The 23305-nt window shown below is 54.5% G+C and overlaps 1 protein-coding gene across 4 annotated transcripts in view; it reads left to right on the forward strand.

Moving 5' to 3' along the window:
* The window catches only part of PEBP4 (phosphatidylethanolamine binding protein 4), a 63289-nt gene that overhangs the window by 22690 nt on the left and 17294 nt on the right, over positions 1 to 23305 (forward strand). For 3 of the 4 annotated variants that reach the window (XM_035345182.1, XM_035345184.1, XM_035345185.1), the window contains exon 4: positions 8184 to 8282. The exons of the other annotated variant lie outside the window; for it this stretch is intronic. In XM_035345182.1, the coding sequence (XP_035201073.1) occupies positions 8184 to 8282 (99 nt within the window). The remainder of the gene's footprint in view (positions 1 to 8183; positions 8283 to 23305) is intronic. 4 annotated transcript variants of the gene reach the window in all.

Here is a 23305-nt window from a genome sequence, read left to right on the forward strand (position 1 = left end):
ACGTGACAGGCGTTAATCGCATCGTTTAATGCGCTCCGGCAAGGCGCTGCCGTGCGGGGCTGGGCACGCACCCGCGTGGAGCAGAGCAGGCTTTTGTCTCTGGCTGCCGACCCCGGGGTGCAGCCTGGAATTCGGGTGGGTGCGTAAATCCCTGCTCCTAAACTGGGGGGGTCCTCATGCACGGGGGTGGATGGTGCCCCCCTTTTCTAAAAAACGTGCTTTATTTAAAAAAAAAAAATTAGGAGTGAGGACAGGGAGAAGCCCCCATTCCTCCTGGAATATAAATGGGGTGAAAAAATGCCCTTCCCAAAAGCATTTCCACCCAGGACAAGATGGGATAAGGGCGAATTGTGCCGGGGGGATCGCGCCCTACTCAGGCGCGAGCATCGCAGAAATGATGAAAAGCCACCAGATATTCGTTCAAGCTTCAGAAAAGCGCTATTTGCCACTCGGGGCCGCAGGTGAGAGGGGCTTATTTGCGAGCATCCCGGCCTGCTGATTGCATTCCCCTCGGTGACCTGGGCACGTAGCAGTGGGGATCAGGCTCCCCGTCCGTCCCCCCACCCAGGCAAAGCCGGCTGCGGCCCCCGAAAAGTAGCAAACTTATTGCCTAATAGATTTCTCAGTCATGAAGTCCCCGCGCTCCATATGTACCGAAATCAAAGCAATTACGGATTTAAATGAAGCTGGAATCTGCGGTGCAGAAAATGCTTGTTTTAGCGTAAGATTGGACAGAGGTGAACGACCTGCAGAACCCCTGGTAATGAAAGCTCTTCACAGCTTGCAGTGTTTCACCGGCTGGTAATTGCTGCAGTCTGTGATACGGATCTGGCTGCGTTAATGATGCACTGTTCCTTTTCATAGGATTCATTTAAGCTCCCCATTTTTCAGGGGGTTTCAAAGAAACAAGGCAGCGTGGAAATTAACACGTTAACGCGGGCACTTTCCTTGCTTGGTGGATTTAACCCGTCATTTACCGTTTCTTCCCCCTTTTGGGGGGGGGGGGTTGATTAGGAAAAGTGATCGGGGCTGGGAGAGTGGCTTGGGTTGAAATGCCTTGCAACACGGGCGTGCATCGCTCCCAGTAGGGCTGTGGCTATAGGATTTGTATTTTATTTAGCACGACAAGATGGATATATTAGAACAAAACATACATTAGTGAGGGAAAAAGAAAAAAAAAAAAAAGCGTTTTGGATGGGAATAAAAATCCTATTGACTTCCAAATGAAAGCCACATCCAAGGGAGACAGTTGGCTTCTCTTCTGAGTTTATTATTAAATATTTTACTAGGGAGGGAAGTTCTGAGCTGAGCATCTTCTCCCTCCTGTTCCTGGCAAGAGCGGTGTGCGTGGTGGGGAGGGTTATTATTTCCCCAAAGAGGTCTCTTGGTTTAGCTCAACAGGTGGTGATGGTGCACCGGGGTGGGAGGAAGGCCCTGGCTGGGTTTTCGGATACTTGCAGTCCATCAAAAAGGCCCAGGGTGGATTCCCAAAGGCGAACGGGCGCGGTGGCACGGGGGCTGGAGGCTCTGCTCCCGCAGCTCCCGAAGTGCTTTCATCCTTCATCGGCGAGCGGAGCGCATGCAATCTGCCGCCGCTCCCAAGGGGCTCCAGGATTAATTTCCTTCCTTGACCCCGGGGCCGGCGGGGAGGCGAGGTCAGGCAGCAGGGAGCAGAGGGGACGGCAGCAAATGAGAAGGAGCTGCGGGCACCTCGGAGCCGGGACGAGTCGGAAATGGCATTTCCAGTTCGCTTAATGGCGAGGCAGGCTCCGGCCGCGTGGAAGCGCCGAGATTCAATTACCAGCCCCCGCAGCCCCCCGGGACCCCCCGGCCTCCCGCACAGCCCCGGGGGCGGCGGGGGTCCCCACGGGCACGCCGGTGGCTGCGGCGAGCGGGGTCAGGATGAGCTGCGAGGGGTCGAGGTGCGTCGGGGAATAATAAGCGAGGAGCCGGCAGAGCGCGGGGCGCTCTATTTTTACAGCGGAAAAAAACCCGATCCGGAAAACAACGCGGCGCTCATTATTTAATTTCCCCCAGTATTTTGTGCTCTCGTGGGGTTTTACTATTAATTATTGTTGAATTTGCACTTTCCCCCCCCCCATTCCTGTGCACTGGTGATGTTGTGTTATTGGGAAAGACAGCGGCGCTCAGCCCGCTTTGTATCCTGATCCGCCCCATTAACCTTCTCCATCCTCTCCTCGGGGGTACCCCATCGGCCTCCCCACCCCGTCCTCCTCCTCCTCCATCCCCTGTTCAACATTTGCCATTTAAAAACCTCTGGCTACCAGGCACCGAACCCCGAGCTGTTGCATGTGGTCGCGTCCATGGGACGAGCCGAGCAAAGGGCTGCACGCCTCGCCGCCTCCCAGCCACCGATCCTCGCGCCCGTGCCAGCGCCCGCGCTTCCCCCCGCCGCGCTTCGGCAGATAATGAGAGCGAGTTTAAAAAACTTAAAGCCTCTTCCTTGCACGCCGGTGACTGACACAAATGGAGTTCATATTTAATCATCTGTTAACTCGTTGTCTATTATAGCTCTTTAATAGCACCATAGATATTCTTAATGAAGCATGATTTAAGGTATTTACAGCTCTAGGACCGACAGACATCACTCACAGTGTGCAGGTAATGAGGCGTAAAACAGCTCTGGAAACCGTAAAAATGGGAGAGAGAGAGGGAGCGATCGAGAGAAAGCAGGCAGGAGTTAGGAGCTGAATTGTTCCAGGGTTTGTTTTAAAATGTTTAGGCATTTAAAGTCATTTCAGCTTTCCCAGGTGTCTGGTGGCACCAGGTTCAGCAGTTCCCAGCGCCGTAACCCCTGCCTCGCCGGGCAGCCCCACGCTGCTCAGGCTGGGACCGGCGATGCTGTGGCTCCATCCTGGCCTTGCACCCCTGCAAAAATGCAGGGAAAAGGGAAAAATGCCCTTGTGGGGTCTCCTGGGATGGGGATGGGGATGGTTGCTTTGGCCAACCAGTTGGCATGAGCTTGTTGCTCGTGCAGGGAGGCGATGGAGCTACCCTTTGCTCATCTGCAAGAGTCACCCCATGCCATCCTGCTCTTCTTCCCCCTCCCCTGCAAGACAATCCACATGCACACACACACAGAAATGAAAAAAAAAAAAAAGAAAAACACACAAAAAAATACAACCCCCAAAACAAATAAACAAACAAAAAAAAACAAAACACCGAAACCCAAGCCAAGAATCGCAAAATAATTTGTGACGGAGGTGCCATTTTGCATCAAAATATTTTGCAGCAAATGTCAAACGCCACCAGCCCATGTGTCCCCGCGCGTGACGGTAATTGGGCTGGACGGCTGCGCTCCGCTGCCTCCTCCTCGCGCACCGGCCGCGCTTCCCAGTTAAACCCAGCGTGGTCCCGGTGCGATGGCCGATGTCCCGGCTCCGACCCGGGGCCGGCAGCGCGATGCTCGTTAGCACGGTGCTCATTAGCTCGCCTCCAGAGCTGTCCCCATCTCCAAGAGGAATAAATAGCTATGGCAAAGGCGGGGATGGAGCACAAGCTCTGGGGCGCGCGGAGGGAATGTGTGGCACTGCCTGCTTTGGTTCTTGGGGGGGGGTCTTTGCTTTTTTAATTCCCTTTTTGCAGGGGATTAAAATTTCCCTTTTGTTTTTGTTTATTGTATCCATCTCTTGGATGGAGAATGGGCAGCGGTGGGCTTGCCATGCCCCCTCCCCTGGGTGTCAGCAAGGGGTCCCCGCTTTGGGGTCATCCCCCTGATCCCACGCGGGTGGTGGCAGTGACTTGGGTGGACCTCGGTTTTGGGGAAACCCTTGAAATGGGTTCTCTGAGCGAGGAGGGACAGCCTGCTGCTCCCATCCCACCCCAAAACGTGCCAGGGATGCCGCCCTCCTCCGTGGGCACGTCCTGCCCGCCTCTATTTACCCCCTGGGAGGTCACCCTGCTATTTGCTTGGTTACACCAAGAGCATAAAACACCCATTGTGGGTCTGTTCCACCACGCGGGAAAACAAAACCTTCTCCTTTCGGAGCAAATAACCCCATTCCTTACACCACCCGAAGGCCTCCGTTTGGGAATAAACCTAACAGATCGACCGGGCTCGCCGTAACGATCCCGGATTAATCCATTATTATTCGGACATCGGGCTGCATAAATATTTGGCTGGCTTAGCCCCCGGGGAGCTGGGGGAGAGCAGCCTGGCTGCACGGCTTGTTGAGGGGGGGGAGCAGCCTGTTAGAAAGTCAATGAAGTTCCCTTGGGCAGTGCAGGGGGGGGGGACACGAGATGCTTGGGTCAAGCGTTCAGATTGTGCCGCTTGTCCCCTTGGGCAAGTCCTGCTGAGCAGGGTTAATATTGCTGACCTATTTTGTAGGAGGAGAGGGGGGGGGGAGGGGGTGAAAGCTGCGAGGCTTCTGGTTTAAAATAGGAAGGTGAAAACCACCCTGAAAATTGCGGCTCCGTTTCCCGAAGTCACAATAACCGACTTGGTTGCAAACAATTTTTTTTTTTTTTTTTGCCTGCCTCACCCCTCCCGGTGCCGTTAGCCACAGAAGAAGGAGCTAGAATTTCTCTTTGGCGAAGCCTCAGCAGCAGAATTGCTAACTACGTGCCCGTTATAGAAACTTTTTAGTACTGGGGACGAGCCAAGAAAAAAGCCCAGATTGACTCTGAGATCTCAGCTGGTGCTTGCAGCACTTCCACCTAGCAGGAGGAGCGGCAGCGCCCCGGCTCTTGCGCTGAGCACAGGCGGTCTGCATCCCGTGCAGGAGAGCCGGGACGATGTTTTTGGGGACACTGGGCACCCCGTCCCGCTCCCTGCCCGTCTCTGAGCCTCTCTCCTTGGGTGTATTTGCATTTTGTGTCCTGCAGTCACATGAAACGAGCTCACACCGAGCTCTCCCCTGCTCATCGTGCCACGGTGTGAGCTCCCAGCCAGGCGCTGCGTGCTCAGGACCGCGTCCCGTGCACCGATGGCTGCTCAAAGGCAGCCCCAAATCCTTCCCAGGAGGGTGGCAGCGAGATAACACGGGGCTAATGCAATGCAGGGGAAGTTCGGCTCTGCTCTCGCCTTAAGCTGTCGGTGCCGTGGTTTGTGTCTGCAGGGGCAGCTCCGTGCCCGGATGGGTTGGTTGGAAGGGGCGAGGGTGCACTGAAATGTCACCTCCAGCCCCGTGTGGCTGGGTGCTGGAACCCTGCCGTGGGGTGGATGTGGCCCAGGAGTGGCTCCGAGGGATGGAGAAGCTGGGGAGGATGCAGGGGGGGGGGGGTTCCAAGCCGAGGGGGGGTTCTGAACCCTTTCCTGTTGCCGAAAAGCGAGCGCTGGGTGAGGAGCAGGGCTGGGGCTTTGCTCATCCTTGCCTCCTTCCTTTTGGGACTGAATTTCGAAGACAATCTGAGCCAGCAGAGCTGGCCACCGCCTGCTTCCCCATCACAACGGGGAGAAAGCCCACCTCGTGCCCTCTCCTGCGTCCCCGTCCCCAAATCCCCGCGGCCCCGCTTCGGCTGCCGGGGAGAGGCTGCCGCCCGCCCGGGTCTGCATGTGTGCCGCTTCCATGTGCGCTCGTTTCCAAGGAAACTGCTCGCTCTACATGTGTGTGGCTTAACACCCCGTTTGCTCTCGTTTGGATAAGTCTTTAATTCCCGTGCAGCCCCGGCTCCCCGCGATCTCGGCGCACAAATCCCCTCCGGCCTGCTTGCTTCCCTCTCCCTGCCTCTTGCAGCAGCCCTGCCCGCTCCCAGCAAGTTTCCCAACCTGTGGATAATCAGAACTGCAGCAATAGCCGTGTGCGTCGCTGCTCCTTCCCCCCAGAAGCTGTTAGCAGGGGGAAGGTGATGCGTGGAGACGGGATTTGGGCTCCTTTTCGGGGTTTGGGGGCGGCCCCGTGCGGCTGGGCTGCACCCAGGGGTGCAAGAGGCAGCCTGGGCTGGGAGGGAAGGGTGAGCAGGGGGTGAGGGTGTTTTGGGGGAGCTCTGTTCAGGGGTGAGGACCCCAGATGGCTTTTTTTTTTTTTTTCCCTCTGAAAAATAAGAAAAATGCATGTTTTCCTGCTGCTGGATGAGCGAGGGATTTTCGGACTGGGACCCATTTCCCTCCTCCCCAAAAGTCCCTGGAGCGGCGACGCCGAGCAGCTCCGGTGTCACCTTGGGCCAGCTCCTGCCCGGAGCCCTGGCAGCAGCTAAAGCTGTTAGCCCGTGTCGGGGAGGGATTGAGGAATTAAAGCTCAGCCCGCCGGCACCCTGCGAGCAGAGGCAAGAAGCAGAGCGACCAGCGGCCCCGCAAAAAACCCTCCGTATTTTGGGTGGCACAGCACCACTGGGCCACGGGGGGCTTCGCTGCCTTCATCCTGCAGGGGATCCAGCAAGAAAATCCCCCAAATCCCCGGGGTCCCGGCGCACCCGGAGGGAGCCGGGCTGGGGACCGACCCGGTGCCCGTCCCCACGGGGGTCTGCCCCACGCCGCGTGCGCTGCCACCTTTCTAGGCCACAATCTGTACCAAATTGCGAGCCTGCTGTTAACTTCGCTTGCACTCTATTCTCGTGTTTGCTGTTATTTTTTAACACTTTTTTTTCTCCTTTTTTTTTTTTTTTTTTTGCATAAAAGCACTATCCTCTCCCCAGAGCCTGCCTGTAGCGAAGGCATGGTCTGTACAACTGCAATTATTTCGAAGAACAGATGGAGTGAGGAGCAGAAAGTCTGTTAATAGTAATAGAAATGCTACATGTTAACCTGGACAGCACACGATGACAGTCCCATGACTACACGTTCTGTTCCCACCAGCTGGGCTCCGAAGGAGAAACGAGAGATTCATAAGCGCCGTGCTCAGCGCTGTACCCTCCCTAAAGTTAGAGCTCAAATTCCTTCACACTTGCGGCGCGGGGTTTTTGGGTTGTCGGGCTTCTTTCCCCCCCCCCCACCCCCCTTCTCCCTCCCCGTTCCCTCCTCCTTCCCATTTTCGGCACCGGCGATGAAATATTTCCGCTTCTCCGCGATGCTCTGGGCGGTGCAGCTGCGAGAGCACATGCAGGGAGGTGGCAGCCCTGCCACTATGTCCCCAGCTCCGTCCCCCATAGGGTGGCCCCTTTTTGGGGTGCACATCTGCATGCTCGGCACAAACCCACTGGGAATGAAATGGTTTGAGCCCGGCTGGGAGCAAGGCACGGCGCCGACGGCACCTCGCTCTCGGGCAGGGCGCTTGCATCAGCCTGGGATTTTCTCTGCAACTGTTGCAAGCGCTTTGCTAAATGGGTTGAAATCCACGGGTTTCTGGTAAAACAGTTCTCGGCGCAGAGGTGTTGCTTGGTGTTTGCAGCGGGGGCTGAGCCATGCACGGCTCTGGGGGCTGCAAAGGGGTTTAGGGGGCTCCCTGGGCATGGTGAGACCCATGGCACCAAGAGCAGGGCTTGTGAAATGGGGCAACAGCGGTTGTCTCTGGCCCAGCAATCCCGCTGTGAAAATCCCTGCCCGGTTTCACAAGCGACACGGGGATTTAGCCACAGAGCTCCGGTTAATTTGGATGGGAACCGCATGGCTCAATCCCCCAGCAGCTCCTGAAATCGCAGCCTCTGGGCACTCCGGAGACGAGCGTGGCACCGCTGGCGAGCTGACAGATGCACCTGGAGGTCTCATTAGGATAGAGATCCCTTAATCTGGGTGCTTGCAGGATAATCTGGTGCCTGAGGTCCTGCCAAATCCCCGGGGATCAGCAGGTTTTCCACCCACAGCCTCCAGAGGTCACTTCAAACCCAGCTCCATCCTGCAGGGACCCAAATCCCGTCCCTGTGTCCTCGTGCTGGTGGCACCCTTGGGTGCTGGACACCCTCAGAGAGACCGGGGTATCCATGAGTAGAGCTGGGCGATGGTTTCAGGAAATATCCTGGCATCCCTTCCTGGTACACTGGGGGAGGATCTTCCTTGGTGCCATTTTGGTGGGACACCATAAAACTGTTCTTCCTCCACAAGCACCTTGATGAGATTTAGGTCACGGGGAGGAAAACATCCCGAGAAGGTCTGCATGCCTTGCATTCCCCCTGTGATGCACCGTGCTTATTTCTTGTATTATCCCAGATTTTGCATGAATACAAGTGTGCATGCACGGGAAAGAGTGAAAAAAGCGTGAAAGATCTGGGGGTTGTTCCATGCTTTATGCGCCACGGGTGCCCTGCGGTCCCACGCCACCGTGCCCAAACGCTCTCCCCTCTTGCAGAGCAAGAAGTACGTGCTGGTGCTGGTGGACCCCGACGCGCCCAGCAGAGCCGACCCCAGGAACCGCTTCTGGAGGCACTGGCTGCTCGCCGACGTCCGCGTGAGTGTCCCCGGCCGCTCCTCGGGCGCGTCCCCAAGCGGGAGGTGGCATCGGGTGGCGCTGCCCCAGCGGGCGCGATTCCCGGCGGGGCGCGCGCCTCCGGGTGAAATCCCAAAGGAGGAGCGTTTGCAAGGGAAATGTAAATCGTGCTCGGCGTGTAGGTAGGGGAGCGCTTCCTGAGACTATATAGAGCGAAGCTGGGCCAAAAATATTGCTGCTGCTTATTTCTTTCTTTCTTTTTTTTTTTTTTTTTTACCCTTTTCTAAGGAAATGCTGGGAAAAAAAAAATCGCCTTGCAAACTCCCCACTGACAGTTCTATCTGCATAGACAGCGAGCTGCTTCAGGGAGCTTGCTATCGTTTTTTTAGGGGTGTAAACCAACCATTTTGGTGAAAATGTCATGGGTTTATCCCTCGGGTTTCACAAACACGTGTTGGGAGGAGAGCGCGATGGGTTGGGGCCGGGCGGGTCGTGACCGTGAGCTCCCCGTGTGCCGCCACTGCGCTTCCAGGGAGGTTTTGGAAAATCAGTTTGTTCCTCTCCTGCTTGCTTTTGTCTTTTAAAAGATGAGGTGTTTCAGCTCTGAATCAATCTAACTAATAATCTTAGTACTAAAGTCTAATTAAGATATCAATTAATTTGCAGCATGCATTTAACAAGAAATATCTAGTCATTCTCTGCTATTATTCTCTGAAATTACTGCTGAGGGCTTTTTGTACAGATACCTTAATTAGACTTTTTATTGTTAATGGGAATATTGAGCAAATTAAAATTAGATATTAATACTTTCCATGAATTTCATAATTGGCTGAAAAATATAAAGCATTCGGAATAATTGCAGAGATTTGTGTATAGGGCTTTTTATTTTTTTTAATCCTCCACAGAAGCCCTTCTGCATTTCTAACAACAGGGTCCTGAAAGTCTCTCATTAATTTTAATATTTACTAAACGCAAAAAAAAAAAAAGCCCAAGCTCTTGTTTTCCCTTCTGTACACAGATCCTTCCGAGGCGTTCGCTATTGCTAATTATTGTGGTTTTCTTTTCTTTTTTTTTTTTCTGGAGCATAAGATCATTTAAGCAAAGATGCGGGATTAAGACCAACACAAATGGAAGGAAGGTTTTTTTGTTTTTTTTTCCCCAGCACTTGGGTCATTCAGATCCGAGGTCAGAAAGCTCCTTGCCAGGCCATAAGGAGGGAGCTCTTCCTGCAGGAGGGTGGATTTTGGGGCAGAAAGGAGATTTTTGGGAACGGGAATGGCTCTCCAACCCATGTGCCATGTCTCTGCTGGCTTCAAACCCCAGTGTTCAATAATCTTTCTCCTCGTGCCCCAGGGACCGAAGCATCCCTCTGCATTCCCTTGTGGCTGCCCCCCTTGCGCCACGCGGTGCCACCAGGGTCCCCGCCACCCACGCCGTGTCCCCATAAAGCCACCCCTGAGTGTCCCCACAAAGCCACCAGCTCCTCTGGTGTTCGGCCACGTGGTGCCTTATGGCAAACTGCAGTTCCTTTGGCGAGAGTGGCTTCAAAATGCCTTCCTTGTGGGTAGGACGCAGCCAAAATTCACCCTTAGGAAAATCCGAATTTAATGTCATGAGCAAAGGTGAGCAGGAGAAGCACGCTCCGTGCACGCTGCCCTACCCAGCCGTGCCACCAAGGGTGGGGACCGGCTCGGGATTTGTGTCCCTGAGCTGGATTTAGGGCCGGAGCATCCCATCCCCGCCGGGTACCGCTCGCCGCTCCTTATCGGCGCCCGCGGCGCTGCTCCGCCGATTGTCAGCCGCGAGAGATGCTTTCACTCCCATTCAAAATAATTTAAATAAAAATGTTGCTACAAAGTGGAATAATATCTTTTGATGAATGTTTTTAAAGCCCTTTAGGTTTTCATGGTAATTTGCAGTGTAAAATTATTTAGAGATAAGAGCCAAATTAGCTCTTATAGGCGGAGGTCGATATGTCCCGTTATCCATGCAAGCAGTGTTTAAATATAATCAGCCTTTACTCTAATGCAGCATAATTGTTCATTTGAAATAGCTTTTTTTTTTTTTTTTTACTCCATTCAATGAGTCATTAAAATATTCAAAGGATAATGCAGTGAATTGGAAATGAATTTATCACATTATCCTGTATATACTGTAGAGCATCAGGTAGCTAGGCAGAGTGGGAACCGGCGCACGGAGAAATCCAGTAAACAAGGCTTTCCATTTTGTCTTCGGTGGCGAAAGCGAGGGAAGGGAGAAACCCCTGCCCTTGGGAAAGGAAGAAAACCCCTGCCCTTGGGAAAGGAAAAAAAAACCCTGCCCTTGGGAAAGGAAAAAAAAACCCTGCCCTTGGGAAAGGAAAGCTTCCCGGCCTTATTCCCCCCTCTGTGGGGAGCGGGGAGGGGGAGAGCGAGCAGCGAATTTGTACTCCGGCACAGCCTCGCCGCTTTAACTTTATTTTTATCAAAATATGTTTGTGGCAGAAAGTCGTTATGGAAACCAGCTCTGCCAGCCGGGAGGGATCCTGCGCCAGGCTGGAGCCGAGCGGGACCCGCGGGGAGCCTCCGCCACCCCTCGCGCCCACGTCCTCTTGGGGAGGTTTTGGGGGAAACTGAGGCACGGAGCAGTTTGGAGAGGGCTGTAGGGTCAAAAGGAAGAGATGTGTGCCAACGGTTTGAGAGCAAACCGCTCGCAGCCCAACATCTTGCATCGCTTTTCTCCCTGCCACATGGCCCTGCGGTGGGCAGGATCCGGCCCTACAGTTGCGTGTCCTTGGGTTTGGGTTTGCAGAGAGGGGAAAATGATGCTTGGGTGCGGGTCAGGGGGTCAGGAGCGGGGTCACCGCTGTGTCCTTGGTCCTGGATGTCCCGTCATTGTCACCAGCCCTGTGCGGGGCTCGGTGCCTGCTCCTGCGCCTGCGTTTGTCACCGTTCCTCCTTGCTGGCTGATAAACAGGTTCTGGGTTGCAAGTGTCACCATAGAAACAGGTGCTATCTTAAGCAAACAAGGGCTTTATTAACCTTAAAAGTTGAGGGATTTGTGCATGACGAGAGGCTGGGAAGGAGCGGGGGGACGGGCAGGCTGGGCGCCCGCATCCCGGCGAGATCCCCGGCCCTGTCCCCAGCCCTGTCCCCAGCCCAAAGGGACAGCGATGCAAGTGCTTGGATGCAAACTTTTCTCACCAAGCTGTGTTCACACAGTGCCTGGTGTGCGGGGCTGAGCTTATTTATCCAAAATATTGGGGGTCTGCCGTGCCACGGAGAGCGTTCCCTGGCTGGGCCCACGGGGGGACACTTCTGGAGCCATCAGGGCGCACCGAGCGGCAGAGAGAGAGGAGGCAAATTTAGTAGGGGAAGGCGAAGCTTTCTGCTTGGGTTGTAGTGGGGAAAAAAAATTAAAAAAGTCAGCTTTTGGGTATGTGAGTCCTGCCTGCAGGCAGTGGTGGGTGTGGGAAACCTGCCCCAGGGAGCTGCCAGCGGGAGGGCTGCTCATTTCGGGAGAAACCAGAGCACCGGCGTGCCTGGGAGCTGCGGGAACGGGGAGAATTAAATCCCCACCTCGACACGTGGAGGGCCTGATCCTGGCTCCTCCGCCGGCCGTGAGCATCCCGGTGCCCATCCCGGAGGCTTGGCAGGCGCCGTTTGCTCGCCGGTCCCCGCTGCGCCGGTGGGAACCGCTGCCGCTTTGTAGCAGCGCCGCAGATGTAATAGTTAGTGACTCGGCATTGTTCCGTCTTGCTGGGGCCCTTTATAGTCTACTTTTTGGTGATTAAACCGAGCGTTTGAAAGGGAAAGAACAGAGAGAAATGTTGTTTTAATTGATGACTTGGCTCCTTGGAATATTCAGTTCCCCCGGTGTGAGTTTCTGTCGCTGCCTTTTAATGAAAGCTTTATTAATAAAAAAAGAGAGAGAGAGAGAAAAAAAGAGAGAGAAAATAAAAGAGGAGAAAAAAAAGGAAAAAAAAAAAAAAAGGAAAGAGAAAACAAGCAAAGGAGCTGGCTGTTAGGGTGTCATTTTCTTCGCACTTCAGGCTTTTGGCAACTCTATGGGCATGCAGCAAGGGCAAACCCCAGCCAAAATCATCACAGAGGGCGGCGATCCCTTGAGCCCCCCCGGTGCAAACACAGAGGGCAGGATCCGTCCCGACCCGGCCCCGTGTCTCGGTGACGAGGTCGGGTGTTTATCAGGCTTCCCATGTGCGGTACCCGAAGTTGAGTGTCAACTGCTATTATTCATGCTCTGCAAACAGATGGGGTTTAATTGCCGCTACTGTCAGGCTCTCGGCAAATATCACACGGAAAGGGCTTTTTGGCTAATTGTTGTAAAATAAAAGTTCGGGAACGATGTATAGAAATTATAGATCAAACGCATTTTACGGATCAAACTGTTTGCATTACCTTTAAACGCAGGCTGCAGGCAACGGCATTAGGATCAGTGAGTGACTGTAAGGCACAATGCCGCCCTAGGGCCCGCGACGCCGGAACAATATGACAGCAGTAACTTAGCGCTGATGGAAAAACACCCCCAAAACGTGATTGGCCTGAAACGCTGAAGAATGGAGCTGCTAATCTTTGTAATTTCTCGGGCACCATTAGGGCAAAGTGCTGCCTTCCCGTCGCTTCGGGGAAAATCACGGCGCAGGGCCCTGCAGGGCTGCCCGCGGGGGAATGCGTGTTTGCACAAGTGCTGGTGTTTGCACAGCTGCGTGTGTTTGCACAAGTGTGTCTTGGCATAAAAGCGCTTGCACAAGCATGATTCTTCGCACGAGTGTCTGCAAAAGCGCAAATATTTGCACAAGAGCAGGCCTTTGCCCAAGCAAGCATCTTTGCACAACTGTGCTCGCACAAGCACCTGTTTGCACGAGCGTGAATATTTGCACAAGAGCACGCATTTGCCCAAGCACGTCTGTGCAGGAACGTGTTTGCACAAGCGTGTCTTTGCACAAGGACGTGTCTCTGCACGAGCATTTCTCTTTGCACAAATGTGTTTGCACAAGCGTGCCTCTTTGGCGCGCAGAAGTATTAAACCCACCTCCTTTCCCCCGCTGCGTGCAACTCGTGGCAAAGCACCGGGGTGACGGGCTCCGTGCAGACGTGCGGTATGTGATTATTCTCATTATATTGCCAAGGATCCGCCAGGGGAGGGGTGACTGTGACAGCGACAGAGGGGTTCTTGTCACCGCCGCTGCAGGCAGCCAGGGTCTTGCAGGGATTCTGATTTGGGCATTTGGGAAGGCTCCTCTCTTCCATGGGCGAAGCAAAAACGGGAAGGCGAATAGAGAAAACCTCATGCACGCCCGTTGGGGCGCTGAGCCTGATGTGCTTTGGTCTCCGTGGCTTTTCTGCTCCTGCAAAAAAAGTCCCAGAGAAGGGTTTTTGGGGTTATTTGGGGGATACATATGTGCCATGTGCTCCCGATGGAGGTGCCCTGCCCGGGAGCTGCTCATCGCCCTCCGTTTTCGCAGCAGGTATCATCTCCTTGCAGGTGGGATTTAAGGAGTTCCTGGATGCTTCTGTTTCATTTAACATGCAAAGGCTAATAATTTGTCACAATTCAATAAAGCCGAGGTTACAAACACTCATGCTGCTGTTTATTTAAACGATGGTTTGTTAATTAGCTCCTCTTAACGAGGAGAGAATAAATCAGATAAAACATACCAAAAAGGCACGGAGATAGTTTGCGGATTAAGTTCATTTCCCTGCCAAGATGCTCCCTGCGTCCCGGCGCTCACCAGCTCACGGCTCCTTCCCAGCCCCTTTCACAGCCGAGGGACAAAATCGTGTCCCTTGGGGACATTTGTGCCTTGTACCGTGATGATTTTACTCCCAGAGCAGCCCCAGCTGAGCTGAAAGTGCAGATACCTGCACTGGCCCAGCACTGCCAGGGATCCGCTCTCTGCCGTGTTGCAGCTCGCTTGCCAAAAAGGACCAAAAAAGGACTTTTCTGCCTCTTTTCCGTTGCTGCTTGTTTTGTCTAAGGCAGTGGGAGGGGGGGAAAAAAAAAAAAAAAAAAATCAGGTCAAAAATAAAGCTGTGCCAAGGCTGTCGCAAAGGAAAAGTTCAAGGCACTCGGAGCCAGCCGGGGCCAAGCTCCAGCTTCACCCGCGTGGGAATTCCCGCGGGGCACCGCGCGTCCTGCCGCCCGCCCGGGGCACGGCGAGCACCGGGTGGGAAGGTGCACGGGGACACCGCGTGTGGGCTGTGCACGGGGTGCGGGGACACCGAATATAGGCTGTGAACGGGGTATGGAGACACTGGGGATAGGCTGCGAAGGGTGGATGGAGGCTTCCTGTACAGCCCCCGAGGTGCACGTGGAGGAACTTCCTATTCTGTCCCACGAGATGCGTGTGGAGGAACTTCCCAAATAGCCCCAATGCAGATGGAGGCACTTTCTATATCGTTTTTTTGATTTATGTGGAGGCACTTATATAGCCTGAGATGCATATGGAAGCACTTTCTGTATTGCCCCTGAGATGTATACTGAGGCACTTCGCATGCAGCTCATGAAGTGGCGCTTCCTATATAGCCCCTGAGATGTACAGGGAGGCACTTCCCTTATACCCCATGAGATGCACATGAAGAAACTTCCCATATAGCTCATTAGATGTATATGGAGGCTTCCTATGTGTCCTGTGAGATGCACGTGGAGGCACTGCCTACATAGCACACGAGATGCACATGGAGAAACTTCCCGTATATCCTGTTAGACATAGATGGAGGCACTTCCCATACACCCCATGGGATATATGTGGATGCCCTTCCCGTCCACCCCATGGGATGTCTGTGGATGCCCTTCCCGTCCATCCCACGGGATGTATGTGGATGCCCTTCCCGTCCATCCCACGGGATGTCCCCGGATTTGGGAGCCCTTCCACACTCTCGTCCGCGTCCCCCGAGCAGCCGGGGCGGAGGGGAGGGCCGCATCCTGCCTCTCGCCGGGTGTACCTGGCGGAAGGGGCTGTGATCAGTGATTAAGCGGGCATGTGTGGCTGTGTGGGAGCGCGTTGTGTTGGAGGAGGGAACTCCTACAGCACCCCGGTCATGAATCATTTGAAAGGCAAATTTGCGCAGTTACCAAGGGAACGGAAGAAAGGAAGGGACTTCCCTTGCCGAAATGACTCGCGCTCTGATGCGGCTGAGAAAATCGCTCCAAAAAACAAAAAAAAAAAAAAAAAAAAAAAAAAAAGAGCTGAAGCTGTGACTAAGCAGCAGAAGTTATGTAAAGAGCTCGCTGGGAAGTGCAGGGGAGGGACAGCGCATCCTGCCGCTGCCCACGGCCGGGCCCCCTCCCCACCTCCCCGGGGAGCGGGGGCGAAGCCGCTGCTCCGCGCCTCCCGCCCGCTGCCCCAGCACTTGGGGGGCTCGGGAAGGCCAGATCCGTGCTTGGGGGCTCGTAACAGAAAGGGGGCATTGTGCCCTGGGTGGCACATCGGGCATCCTTCCGTGCTGCTCTCGGCTGTGGCACCCTTGGGAGATGTCACAGGCGGTGGTGGCAGCACGGGGGAAATGTCCTCGTTGGGGTGCAGGCTCCTTTTTGGGGATCTCCACGGGCATCGAGTGGAGAAAAGGCTCTGTGGGGCTCCCAGTGGGGCCAGATCCAGGTCTCCATCGTGTCCGGGGCCAGGCAGGGGGGCTGAGCATGAGATGCTTCCCGTGGGAGCTCTGGCATGCTGCAGGGGAGCAGATTCTGGGAGAGGGGCTTGGCGCCCACATTCAGTGACACCAGTCCAGATTCAGGGATGCTCGGCCAAGTTTAGGGATGCCTGGCCAAACTTAGGGATGCCTGGCCAAATTTAGGGATGCCCAGCCAAGTTTAGGGATGCCTGGCCAAGTTTAGGGACACTCGGCCAAATTTAGGGATGCCTGGCCAGGTTTAGGGATGCTCGGCCAAGTTTAGGGACGCTCGGTGAAACTTAGGGATGCTTGGCCAAGTTTAGGGATGCCTGGCCAATTTTAGGGATGCCCAGTGAAGTTTAGGGATGCTCGGCAAAATTTAGGGATGCTCAGCCAAGTTTAAGGGATGCTCACCCAAATTTAAGGATGCTCACCCAAATTTAAGGATGCTCACCCGAAGGGTGTAAAAGCAAGTCCACGGTGGTGACACCAAACACCGCTCCGTGGCATGGGGAGCCCGGCACCACCGGTGCAAACAAGCATCCCCAACCCTCCCAAATCCTCTTTCTCCCTGAAAAAAAAAAAAGCCGCGGGAAGAGCTCGCTGCAGCCCCAGCCGCGCCGGGGAGATGCTTGGGCTCGTTCCAGCTTCCGCCTGGAAGCCCCGCAGCCCGGCGGGGAGCCGCACATCTCCCGAAAAGGGAATGCAGAGGCAGCTGCACGGTGGAGGAAAACCCTCTCCCTGCCCTCCCCTGGTGCCACAGACGAGCGGTGTCTGAGCGATTAGTCACCGCGCGAGCGCCGAGGCTTCCCTCCTCCACAGCAAAGCCTGTCCCCCCACACAGGCAAGCCAGCTGAATGCTTAATTGGAGTTCCTCACACCTACAGGGGTATAGCCTTAAACGAAGTGACAGCGCGATCACAGCGCTGGAGTCAGACCCTGGGAGCCGCGGGTTGCTATGGAGTTTCTGGCTTCTGGTTTTAAAGGAAAGAAAGGGAGGAAAGAAAAAAAAAAAAACAATATGTGTATATAAAATCAATCCCCAACCTGCAGGGGCTGCCGGGGGAGAGGGGGGGTGTTGGCATCTTTGGGTCTGAACCCAAAGATGGGGGTGCTCGAGATGCTCGAGCCCCAACGAGGTGGTTTCTGCCCCCCAGAGCTTGCAGGGCATCAGCAAAGCCAGGGGAAGTTTGGTACCTAAAAGCATCCCAAAAAGCAAAAGGGGTCCCAGCGCCCCAGCGGAGAGGGGGTGGTGGGCAGGGAGCATCCCCCAGGGCCGGGGGCTGAGGCTCTGCTCACGGATTTGTTTTGGGGCTGACACATCAGCAAAGTCCCCGGCGGTCCCTGGAGGTGGCACAGCAGGAGTTGGCAGAAAGGATTAAATTTTTCACCTGGAATTTACAGTGAGGATTTGGAGCTGATTAAAGGCGGTTTCTTGCCAGTGCCCAGCCTCCGACCCCGGCTGGGACGTCTCCTCCGAGCAGTGCCCGTCATCCAGAGGCTGCTTTCGCTGGGGACAGTTTTTATTCCCATTACGGCTTTATTCCCATTACGAACAACTTTACTTCCACAAAATGCAGGCACTGGGCATGAGGGAAACAGGATATCATTTGTGGTTTCGTGAAAAAGTCAGTTTGTTGTTGTTTTTTTTTTTTAATTATGGTCGCTTCGGGTTCTATTTAAAATTTGGAAAAAAATAAAAAAAAAAAAAGTGGAAAGTTATTTCACAACGGCAGAAACGCACCAAGCTCCAGCCAGTGACGAAACCGGTGGCTCCTCCTGTGCTGGCTTTGTCTTTTTGGCTGGAAACATCCCCAAAACCACCCCAGAGGGGTGCTTTGACCAGCAAAGTGCGTGCATCCGGAGGGGTTTAGCCCAGGGCACTTCGCTGCTGTGCCAAGGGAAAGGGGGCAAGGGGGGCACCCAGCCCGTCCCCAAATCACCCCCTGTGGGCCGGCGCTGCCCCGGCACGGGAGATCCTTTAAGCCCCATTGATCCGTTCCCTGAATGCCAAGAGGGCCTTTAATCAATAAAGCTTGAACTTTTTGCCGGCCGGCTTCAAAAGATCATCTGCTTTTGGTGGCAGCCGATTAATTAGCGCGCGGCGAGCGGCTGGGGAAGGAGGTGGCCGATAAATGCGAGAGCAATTAAATCTGCCAGCCTGCTGCCCCCCGACCCCTCTTCCCGTGCATCGATCGCTGCTTGGGAGCCATGGGGCCGGGATTGCGGTCCCAGGAATGGTTTTTTCCCCCCCGTTTTGACCTCTTCTTCTGCTTCTTTGGCTGGAAAAAAGGCAACCCAAAAGGGTCCCCGTGGCCGTTCGCTCTCCCCGCTGCGCCTGAGCGAGAGCCGGAACAAGGTAGGAGAGCGAGGAAAACCCTCCGCTGGCTTCCCTTGATGAACTGAGCTAATTTCTCTCTTAATGGTTAGCTACGGAGCTGAACGCGAGGCTTTCCTCCTGCACAGCAAACCCTCTCCCACACACAGACAAATAGGCTGAATATTTAATTGGAATTCCTCACACCTACAGGGTAAAGCCTTGTCAGTAGAAATAGAGCCCATCGCCAGCTGGCATCCCCGCACGCCACCCACCTTAGCTCTTAAAAAGAAATCCCTCCCCGTCCTTCCCCCCCAGCTCCGGCCCCTCGCTCCGCACCCACGGGCACCCCTGAGCCTCCCCCGCGCCCACGGGTGCTGCTGCCCCCGCTCCGTGGGCACCCATGGGTGCCGCCGAGGAGCCTGCCTGTGCCCGGCACGTGCCAACTGGAGGTTCCCCGAGGGGTTTTCATGGCTCCAGGGGTGTTTGCTTGTGATGCTCAGGGCTTTGCGAGCTCGGAGCTTGATGTTGTCACCCCCTTGTCACCTCCTCGGTGGCCCCTTGGAGATGCCGGTGGCATGGCCAGGGTTGGCAGTGGGGACAACAACCTTCACCAAATCCCACAGGAGCCACACGGTGGCTCGGATTAGAGCCACCTGTAAAGGTCACGGAGCTGCAGGATGATCCCTGAGGACCCTGCGGTGTCCCCTGGGGTGTCCCCAGGCCGGTGGCAGGGGACAGGAGCAGCAGAGGGCACTGCTGGTACGCCCCGGTGATGAAACGGGCACCACGCGTTGCCCAACGCCCTGCTGCCTGCGCCAAGAGGAGCTCAGGGGTGCCAGAAAACCCCAGAGCCCCCCAGCCTGGGAACCACTGTCCCACCCTCCCCGTGACACCCTGGGTGCTGTGGCCACAAAGTGGGGGTGAGACCCTCAAATGCCCCAGCGCTGCCCCTGCCGGACCCTCTCCTGGTGCCAGGGGAGGTGGCCATGCGCTCCTGCTGGCACCACGAGGTGCCAAGCACTTGTTGGGGTTTGGGGCAGCATGGATGGGCTCAAAGCATGATAGCAGGGCAGAAAAAACTACAGGAAAGGGGTGAGGGGTCCTGTTTTGGGATGCAGGAGTGGAGCACCACCCTGGGCACCCTGACAAGCCGGGAGCACCACTGGGATGGCCGGGATGGTGCTGGGGAGGAGAGGGGGTGGCAGGGGTCGTCTGCTCCCCTGCAGCCCCCTCACCCCGTGAGAGCTTTTTGGGACACAGAGCTGGCCCCAGGGCATCCCTGGTCACCACAGATGTGCAAGAGGAGGAGGAGGAGGAAGGCAGCAGGCCAGGACCATGCAGCGAGGAGCATGCAGGGGCCTTGCTTTGCCTCTCGTGCTGCTGGGCTTTGCTGCCACCAGCAGCGGTTTGCCCGAGCCTGGCTCAGCGCCAGTGAAATGCCACGAAAGCAGGAGCAGGGAGCACCAATCCCAGCACCGTCTCGCCCAGCTGCAGCCCCTCAGACCCCCAGATCCCCTTTTATTTCCTGGCACAAACCCGTCTTGTCTCATTCCTCCCTTCCTCTCTCTGCCCTTCCCTTTTTTTGCTCCCTTTCCAGCCCTGCGTGACTGTCCCCCTCTCATCGCAGGGTTCAAAGCCCCTCTCCATCCCCTGCAGGGCTCTGTAGCTACCTGGGGTTTTCTTTCACTTTCTTGGTTGTTGGTTTTTTATTATTATTATTATTTTTTTTTTTTTTTTAAAGTTTCCCCATGTCTTTGTCTTAACGAGCCAGGTTAAATATTCCGTAATCAGTGTAATAATACACCTGGACTTGTTCGCGAGATATCTGCCTTTTGTACTGCGACAGGACATTAATAGTAATTATTCTGCTTTGTAATTGGAGCTTTAAATACTAATTCAAACAGCCAGAGGAAAACCAATTAGTGCTAATTTATCTCTATGTGTTTTGGAGAGCCTGTGTCTGTCATACTGTGAAGAAATAGGTTGGTAATTAGTACAGTTGGGTGGTAGATAGAAGTAATTATCAGATTCTTTCATGTTCTTTAAAGGAAAGAAAAAATCTAAAGGCTGCCTGACTCTTCCTTTCCAAGGAAGTTTGCACCTCGAAGGAAGGCGGCGCAGGGTCCCAGCTCTCCCCGGTGCGCCTGCCCTGCGCGGGGTGCTCGGCCCGGGGGCTGTAGGGGGTGCTGAGCGCTGTGGGGTCGGGGCGCTGAGCACGTGGAGGGTTTGGGTCCTCAACGGATGGCGTGGGTCTGGGACATGTGGCGTGGGTCTGGGACATGTAGCGTGGGTCTGGGACGTGTAGCATGGGTCTGGGACACGTGGCATGGGTCTGGGACATGTGGCGTGGGTCTGGGACATGTGGCGTGGGTCTGGGACACGTGGCATGGGTCTGGGACATGTGGCGTGGGTCTGAGCCTTGTGTCGTGGGTCTGAGCCAGGCTCCATGCCCTCAAATCCTATTTTACTTGCGCCATCCATACCCGAAGTGTTTGAGCCCAAACCTTTCTACTCCACGTATTTAAGCCCTCCTCTGTACCTCTGTGTGTTTGAGCCATATTCCGAGCATTTGAGACAAAACCTACAACCTCTGTGCGTTGGAGCCGTACCCTATGCACCTGAGTCAGACCCCATGCACCTGAGCCATGCCTGCTGTGTTTGAGCCAAAACCCACAGTTTTAAACCATAACCCCTGTGTTTGAGTCCTTCTTATTCATTTGAGCTATAGGCTTTGCATTTGAGCTGCAACCTATATACTCTGGGCTTGAGCCATACCCTATGGATCTGAGCAGGACCCTATAAATCTGAGCTGGACCCTATGGATCTGAGCAGGACCCTATAAATCTGAGCTGGACCCTATGGATCTCAGCTGGACCCTATAAATCTGAGCTGGACCCTATAAATCTGAGCTGGACCCTATGGATCTCAGCTGGACCCTATGGATCTGAGCAGGACCCTATAAATCTGAGCTGGACCCTATAAATCTGAGCTGGACCCTATGGATCTCAGCTGGACCCTATAAATCTGAGCTGGACCCTATGGATCTGAGCAGGACCCTATGGATGTGAGCAGGACCCTATAAATCTGAGCTGGACCCTATAAATCTGAGCCGGACCCTATGGATCTGAGCAGGACCCTATAAATCTGAGCTGGACCCTATAAATCTGAGCCGGACCCTATGGATCTGAGCAGGACCCTATAAATCTGAGCTGGACCCTATGCGTTTAAGCCATTCTCTATGCTCAAGCATCCTACCCTATCCTATGCATCTGAGCCAGACCCCGTATGTTTGAGCCCTATTTTGCACGTATGATCCACACCTGTGTGTAAATCCCATGCTGTGCCCTGAGGATGGAGGACCTGTCCCCATTCCTGTCCCCATAACCCCAACCACCCCCTCCTGGTGCTCTGGCTGTGCTGCTCCCGCGCGGGGCCGTGCCGCACGCGGCTCTTTTTTAGCTCTTAGTGGATGAGGTCTCCGGGTTTTCTATGCAGAGGGGGCTTGGTTTGTGACCCCCACCCCCCTCGCTGTGCTGTTAGGACATAAATAATGCATGGAGCCTGGTTGTTCACCCCATCAGGATGTCAGGACAAGCCGGACCAGGAGTGCAGCAGGATCTGCAGGAATTCATTAATGGCCCATTCTGCGTTTCCTTCTCTCTTTAAAAACCCAGCGGAGTTACCTTGGTAATAATAAAGTGCACGATTCCAGGAGGGAGGGAACAGATTCCTATTTTGATTAAACGGATTTCTCCTCCTCCCCTCCTTGCCCCTTTTATTCCTGCCAATTTAAAATTTTTGTTTAGGAAAAAAAAATAAATTATAAGCAAATGCTAATGATGGAAAAAAGCACATTTTTTTCAAGGGAGGGGAGAAAATGCCATTGGAAGTCTTCTATGCGAAGAGATGCCGGGGGGCACAATATATCAAAGAAAATATAATACACCCAGGTTAAAACTAATGATTGCTGTATAATTAGATGTGAACCATTGTGCTATAAATGTGTATTCTTCAGCGTGCTGTGATTTTACAGTAAAAGAGAGAGAGAGAGAGAGAGTGAGCGCGAGAGAGAGCGCACAAGAGAAAGAAAGACAGAAAAACACAGAACCCAGCAACATACTATAAAAAGCACTCTGTTGACTTTTCTGCTGTTTAGTATTCCTTGCCCGTACTCCCCCGGGAGTATGTAATTAGTGCTTTATGAAGAGTGCATTTAAAGCAGTTTAATATTCACCTCATTCAGTCTGAAACAATGTGATCAGTGCTTAGACAAATCACTGCTCCTTACTGACATCCTCTGTCAGTACATTACCTCTGAAAAGACCTTTCAAGAGGCTTGGATGTTAATTAGTTGTCTATCATGTATAAACAGAGCAGTGAGCAGAAGGGCTGCACCAGGCCAAAGACACAGAGGGAAATACTGGAAATACTTTTCCTTTTTTTTTTTTTTTTTCCTCCTCTCCCCTTTTAATGAAAATTCCTGGCTTTGTCGTCCCCTGCTCCCCGGTTTGCTGGCTCCCTTGCAGAGTTTTGCATGGCCTGGAGGGGAGCCTGGGTGTCCCCAGCACTGGGTGCCCTCCTGGGGATCTGACCCAGGCCCTTTGCTGCCCTGGTTCCACAGGAGGGCACTGCCTGTACTCGGCTGGTCCATGTGGGCTGGCACGTGCTGGGCTTGCCCCCTGCTCTGCCAGGGTGAGCATCCCATCCTGCATCCCATTCTGCATCCTTGTGCTGCATCCCAGCCAGCATCCCATCCTGCATCCCAACCCTACCTCCCAACCAGCATCCCATTCTGCATCCCTGTGCTGCATCCCAGCCAGCATCCCATCCTGCATCCCATCCCGCATCCCTACCCAACACCCCATCCATGCATCTCAGCCCTGCACCCCAACCTTACGTCCTGACCCTATACCTTAATCCTGCACCCCAGCCCTATACAATAGTGCTACATTCCAACCCTGCACCCTGTCCTGCATCCCTGTGCTACACCCCAATCCTCTCCCTGGCCCTACATCCCGTCCCTACATCCCTGTGCTACACCCTAACCTCGCACCCTGCCCTCACCCCCCATCCTGCACCCCCGTGCTCCATCCCATCCCCATGTCCTGGCC

This window comes from Oxyura jamaicensis, chromosome 22, assembly GCF_011077185.1.
Source record: "Oxyura jamaicensis isolate SHBP4307 breed ruddy duck chromosome 22, BPBGC_Ojam_1.0, whole genome shotgun sequence".
NCBI classification, from domain to species: Eukaryota; Metazoa; Chordata; class Aves; order Anseriformes; family Anatidae; genus Oxyura; species Oxyura jamaicensis.